The sequence below is a fragment of the Monopterus albus genome, unplaced genomic scaffold (genome assembly GCF_001952655.1).
Source record: "Monopterus albus unplaced genomic scaffold, M_albus_1.0 scaffold354.1, whole genome shotgun sequence".
Taxonomy (NCBI): Eukaryota; Metazoa; Chordata; class Actinopteri; order Synbranchiformes; family Synbranchidae; genus Monopterus; species Monopterus albus.
Genome location: NW_018128234.1, coordinates 611,973 through 618,340, shown reverse-complemented (window position 1 = coordinate 618,340; position 6,368 = coordinate 611,973). Strand labels below are relative to the sequence as shown.

The window sequence follows — 6,368 nt, the reverse complement described above, 5'->3', positions numbered from 1 at the left end:
AGACACCACCTGTCTCTGCTCATCTCATGTTCTGCTGCTAACATAAAAACCTAAGTAGCCTAAGCAGCAGGGGAGGCCTATCTGCGTCGGGTCAGCCCTCTGTGCACAGTCTGTGGTCACCAGACACACTGCAGATCTCAACTCAAGTCAAATCTACAAAGACAAGGTGTGACATTGTAGGACACCTCAAAGACATTTTAAACTAACTGCAAAGGTTTTCAGCTCAGTTACTCTTTGTTTATGCTGCCACATGAGCAGGTTAGTCAACTGCCAAAACACAGTTGCTTCTCAGTTGACATGTTTCCATCCATAAAAAATAGAAATAGTAAATTAATGTACTTAAATTATATACTGTATTACAGTACATGTATTTTATTTTTATTTTCCGAATGCACATTCCTTTTTTCTTAACTCTTTTCTTCTTTGTGTTTTTCAGCATACTGGGCTGAACTGGGCCAAGTTGTCAACTGCCATTAAACCAATCGAGCACCATGATATGTCTCTGCAGCCAAACACAATCTGCTCCTGTTGACTGGGATCCTCTGCTCTGCACCATCCTGCAGCTGCCGACCGTAAACTGGAAACAAACCTTTTCATTCAGCAGTCACAAAAGCAGCACAATACCAAAGTCTACTGGTCAAGTGGGTCTTGACAGCCAAACGCTTTCTGGTTATTTGCCAAAGTGGCTGCTAGAGCAGACAAATTCGAACAGCCTGACTAGGTAATTTAATTTTAAACAAACCTCTTCATGTGTTGAATGATACATTTCTAGTGCAGGAAAATTATAAAAGAAGAAAGGTCACATCTAACTATTATTTTTGTTACCTCAATCTAATTTTATCATAACTTATCAATTAAATGTCAAAAAAAGTGTAAGCTGCCCTTTCAGTTTCCCGATGCTTAAGACAACATCCTCAAATTGCTTGTTTTATCTGACTGATGATCCAAAGACACAGATTTTACAATGATTTGATACACAACAAAACGCTAAATCCTCACATTTGAGAAGCAGGAACTGACTTCACAGTAAATATATTCTCAAAGTTGCTGATAAACTGAGTGACTGTTTCAGCACTAGCGGCTTGTGCTTGTCTATTTGCTAAAAGTAGCTGGATGTGAATCAGTTACAGACAGATGTACAGTACTGCATATACAAGATATGCAAAAACAATGTTAAATCTATCAGAGAGGTTCAATGAGACAAGGTCACTGTGACTGCAACAGTACTGGAAAATTAACAGGGTTGCCTTCAGTGATTTAATAATGATGTCCTTTCATAAAGGTGGAGACTAAAGACAACAAACTATGAAAACTGAAGCAGCATTAGCAAGATATCAGACTTTGTTCCTTTGAATAGGTGAAGCTCTACAAACACCGGTGCACTTTGATTAAAGCAGTTCAGCTGCATCTTGTCATTAGACCTGTCCTTCCTGATAAAGCACAGGCACCATTCTAGCCGATTCCCCCAGTTTGTAATACTCTCCAAGCCCTCATCAAGATAACCCTGGCGGCATCAGAATGACATCATGTGGGTTAGCTTCTCAGCTGCCGCAGAGACACAGACATGTCATACAGCTGTTTTCTACAGGCTGAGTCACACCAACCATGACAAGTACGCTGACCTTGGTGTGTAAAATCGGCGGAGTGCCTCTTTAAATGTCAGACAACACATGCACTGCTACAATTTTTGACAAACTTCCTCATGATTATTTAAGCTTTTTCCCAACTTCATTTTTCACACTCTTCCATATTGTGCTGGAGCCCTGCAGGTAACCCTGTTCCACTGACTGGCTGCTTCACTGATCCACAGCCAACATTCAAACAGCATTTGGCAGGTGGCTGGAAGCAGTTTTACCAATGTGGTTACTTAACGTTCTTAAACTGCACTTTCCAGCACTATTCCACCTCTAGCTTTTTCCTTCTATTTTGACAATGCAATATTCTGTACAGAGGGAGGCTTTATTTTATAATTAAGACTTATATGGTTGAGGATTTTGCAAATTGCTACTAAAAGGGGCACATTTCTAAACTTCTTCCTACTTTTTTTGTGTGTGTCTGCATTGCAACAGCCCAGTACACAGTGCAGACTCCTTGCAGGTGACGCTGTATTACCAGCTGGCTGCTCCACTAATCACAGCCTCTCTTTTTACTGCTCTACTTGCTTTTAAAAGAAGAAAAAAGGGACCGGACCATGTCTATGGGGCTTCTACCAACCCCCGGACAACTTGAATGTACATAAGAACTTATCCTCTTTACTCCATCTCCCCTACTCTCTTTCATAACACAGCTCCCATTTGTTGGTTTAATTAGGCTTTATCCTGATTGGGACTACTGGGGCGAGAACTTCAGGGGAAGCATGTGGGGGGGGGAAAGACGGGGAGCGGTTTTGAAGGTCACAGAGTTGACTGGGCCACAGAACTTTCTGGACCTGTTTGTCAACATTTATGCTGATGTGCCTCTGAGCACAGCACCAGCTGCTCGGTAACTTCACATGTAAGGTGATGTGAAACACACCCAGCTGCCAAACAGTCACGCACTGTCTACAGCTGCTGACCAGCATATCTTTAGGCCACAAACAATGTTTTAGGCAATAGTGTGCTTCCAATTTTGAGGCAACAGTTTTGGGAAAACATGCTTCACTATAATATAATATGGCTTTCCCAGTTTGGTGTGAAGAACTTGACTGTCCTGCACAGAACCCTGACCCCAGCTTCATCCACTGCGGGCTGGGAGCCAAGCCTCATTATCCAACATCAGTGTTGGACCTCATTAATGCTCCTGTGGATGAATGGGAGCAAATCCCTGCAGCCAGGTTCCAAAATCTGGCAGAAAAGTTTCCCATAATACTGGGAACTGTTGGAGCAGCACATGAATGCCCATGATTTTGAAACAACAATCACGTAAGGGTATAATATTCAAATGTCCACATACTTCTGGCCATGTAGCACATCAGTATTGGCATAATTGGCAATTGTGCAAACAGAAATTAAATCTTTTTGTCAATTTCCAGTGAAGTTTACGATTCATAATCTCCTGTTGTCATATGCTTAAATTCACTATAATCTTTGATCATAAAGTTTCATGTTCAGTTTGGGTTCTGAACTGTTGCCTGGACAGAAACAGCAATTATGTCAGCTTTCTGTTATGAAACCAGACCTGCTCTGAATGGTCATACTTTCACTAAAATAGGGGAAAGCACACCTCATGTTTGGCACAGTATAGTTAGCATTTAACATGTGTCACTCACACCTAAACTTATCATAGCTTGGCTGCGAGTGGCAGATGTAAATGAGGGAGTGAATTCAGATATATATCAGGTTTGTGTCATGTATGTTATGGTTTAAACAAACATTTCTACTACATTATTGCTTTACCCTCAAAAGTCAGAGGTCAGAGTCTATACAATATGGCCGATCATCATGGACACCTGGACCATGGTACCGTATACTGGACCTCAGAGAAATTATATTAAATATGTTCCATATTGTTTGAGATGGTTAATGATCACACAAGCTCTTACCTAGATACAGCGAGGCGTTCTCCTTCTTGACATTGTCATCCAGGTAGGTGGGTCCCAGTGTGTAGATGGGTGTGGATCCCATGCCCACTAGGATCTGAGCAATGATGAACAGCGCCACGTACAGGTTGTGTTCGTTGTCCTCCTGGTCTCTGGGACAGGAAGTGATGTCTATGCGGTCCCGTCCGCTAGCGTTGCTGTTCATGCACAGGCCCTGGTTGGCTGAGGATGAGTTGACCTCCTGGATCTGGTAGGCCGGGGAGATGAAGTGAGGTAAGGAGAAGAGGGCAGCACCCACAGCAATGAAAACCCCACCGACCGCCAACCAGCGAGGTCTCTGGCCCCGCCCACCAAAGTAGCTGATGAAGACCACCACCAGGAGGCTCCCTATGTCAAAGCAGCTGACGAGCAGGCCTGATTCTGAACTTCTCAGGCTGTACCTCTTCTCTATGGTGGTGATGACGCTGCTGAGGTAGCCCGACACCATGAGCGACTGGATGAACGTCAGATAGCACATGCAGAACAGGAAGCAGCGTGAGTCCTGTAAGATAACACTGAGATACTTCCTACTGGGCAGATGAATCTGACCTAGCCTGTAAGCAAAAAACCCTGGGGGCTTCCTCCTCACCATGATTTTACTCCTACGGATCTCCGTGTTCTCCATGTATGAGCTTGGCCTGTTCAGCGCCGACTTATCCGGCTTGGGGGGGTAGTTTGTTCTTGTCTGGGACTCTGCCTGGAATGACTCAGTCTTAGCTGGGAGCTGGATAAATTCTGCACTCTCTTCTGCCATTATGGACATCTGCACAGAGCTAGCCAATAAGGACTCCTCTTGAGGCGCTGCTTCATGTAAAATAGGCAAACTTTTAGATTTAAAGCCCGTACTTGGCTCCTCCAGCTCAGTGGACAACCTATCCTCTTTCTGCAGCGACTTGGACAACTCCACTTCCTCGCACTCAGCCATTATCTTCGGTCAAATCCACCTTTCCTTATGGGTTAGAAAAATAATCCAGCCCAGTTCAAAGCCCACATTTACAGTTCAGGGGCTGCTGCCCATTGCATTTATTATTAATAGGATCATCTACTCCCACAAATAAGAGTCTGAGGCATCCAAAGAGGCCCAAAAACCCAACAGTGATAATCAAAAGGAAAGCAGACTCACAGCTCCTGCTTATCTGCAGTGCAGGCGGGACAGTCTCTGAGTTTGTTTATCTTGTCATGCACACTTGCTTTCTGCCACCATCTAGATCCGGAGGAGGAGACTGCTCAGGCCTCCATGGCTTGGCCAGCGGAGCTCTGGGGCAAGGGCTCCCTGCAGATGCACAACATTCCCACCCGATGGCTTCTCTCAGCTGGATGCTGCTGCTCCTCAACTGGCAGGGATGAAATGAATTTACAGAGCATGCGCCACATCCCCAACACCACTGCCAAAGAAGATCAGAGTCTTACAATGTCACTTCTTTAGGTACACTACATGATGGTGCCTCCTTCCCCTTCTAACACCTCCTCCCCAAGTCAAGGGCATCCCCTCCTCCTCACTGCACCAGCTGTCCACCCTGTAGGCGAAAGAGGCTGTCATTTAGTAATTATCTTTCTGTGTAAATCCCAGGAGATATTCATTAAAAATATAAATCGGTAGAGGAGAGGAGTCGTTGAGGAAAACGAGCGTGAAAGGTGAGAAGTGTCTCGATGAGGTGCTGCTCAGAAACGCCGCAGTGGTGCTGTCGGTCCTGTTCCACAAACAGGGTGAATCTACTGAGCTGACGACGAGGAAACCGGAAAAGCCTCCTTCAACTTAAAAGCGCACAATTAAATGTTGATTCCAATAGCGCTGTATGCACAATACCGGCACCGACATTTAACCTTTGTTGTAAAGCGTCGTTCTTTTGTACCATTAAAAGGAGACACGGAGTGGAATAATTAAACCTGTAGCAAATCCGTGAAATGTCAATACAGTTTAGTTATGCTATAGTACAACAAAGGTATATTTAAAATTTAGGTTGTTAAAAATTCATTGCTGAACTATTTTCCCCACACTATCTGTGGGCAGGAGTAGAACTATAAGGCCTCGAACAGGTTTTAAAGTATTTGGAGAAAGCCTCGCTGAACCACGTTGAGGATCTGGAAATTTAAAATTCTTTTCCTTGTACGTTCATATAACTTAAATATCCGGTCAAACCTGTATATATTCCCGAACCACTGCTGTTTAATGATACATTCATCACGTGTAGCAAACAATAACGACTAAATTTCACGTTCAATTACGTTAGCTAACTTAGCACAAGACAGCGGTAATTCAACCTATGCGCCGTGTGTAGTGTCACACTTTGGCTACATATCTGTTAACTTTTATCTATAATGGAATTTGGTGTTTCTGATGTATAGTTATACTTTGACAAGCAACACTAACGTACCAAGCTAGTCAGCCGCACAGCTAACGGCTAATCCCATAAAACATCTTCTCAGGAGCAGCGTCAAGTCGCAAACGAACCGGAAACGTTGTTTGTGTTATTGTTTATCTTCAAGAAGGAGTGACTTCTTTATATTTAAGCAAAATACTGGAAAAACACACGCACAAAGGTGGTATGAAACACAAAACGGGAATAAATAAACTCAAACGTAATTAAACAGGATAACTTGAGGAATAAAGAGTTACAATGCAAAATAGCCCCAATTTAATCCAATAAAGGTCAGAGTTTGATTTAGGTTTTTCTGCTAATTTTATACAAATAAAGTTAGAAGTGGTGCACAAGAAGTGAATATGTTTTGTTCGAAAAGTACAAAAAGTGAACTACCTTATAAAAGTTAAATACTTGTTAATCACAGCATAATTTTAGGATAAAAGTATATA

The 6,368-nt window shown here is 43.1% G+C and overlaps 1 protein-coding gene across 1 annotated transcript in view; it reads right to left on the bottom strand.

Moving 5' to 3' along the window:
* The window catches only part of LOC109974929 (solute carrier organic anion transporter family member 5A1-like), a 23,694-nt gene extending 17,667 nt beyond the window's left edge, over positions 1-6,027 (bottom strand). The window contains 3 exon segments of the mRNA XM_020625385.1: positions 3,521-4,010; positions 4,146-5,073; positions 5,932-6,027. Coding sequence (XP_020481041.1) covers positions 3,521-4,010; positions 4,146-4,481 — 826 coding nt within the window. The 5' untranslated portion in view covers positions 4,482-5,073; positions 5,932-6,027.
* Between the last annotated feature and the right edge of the window lie 341 nt (positions 6,028-6,368).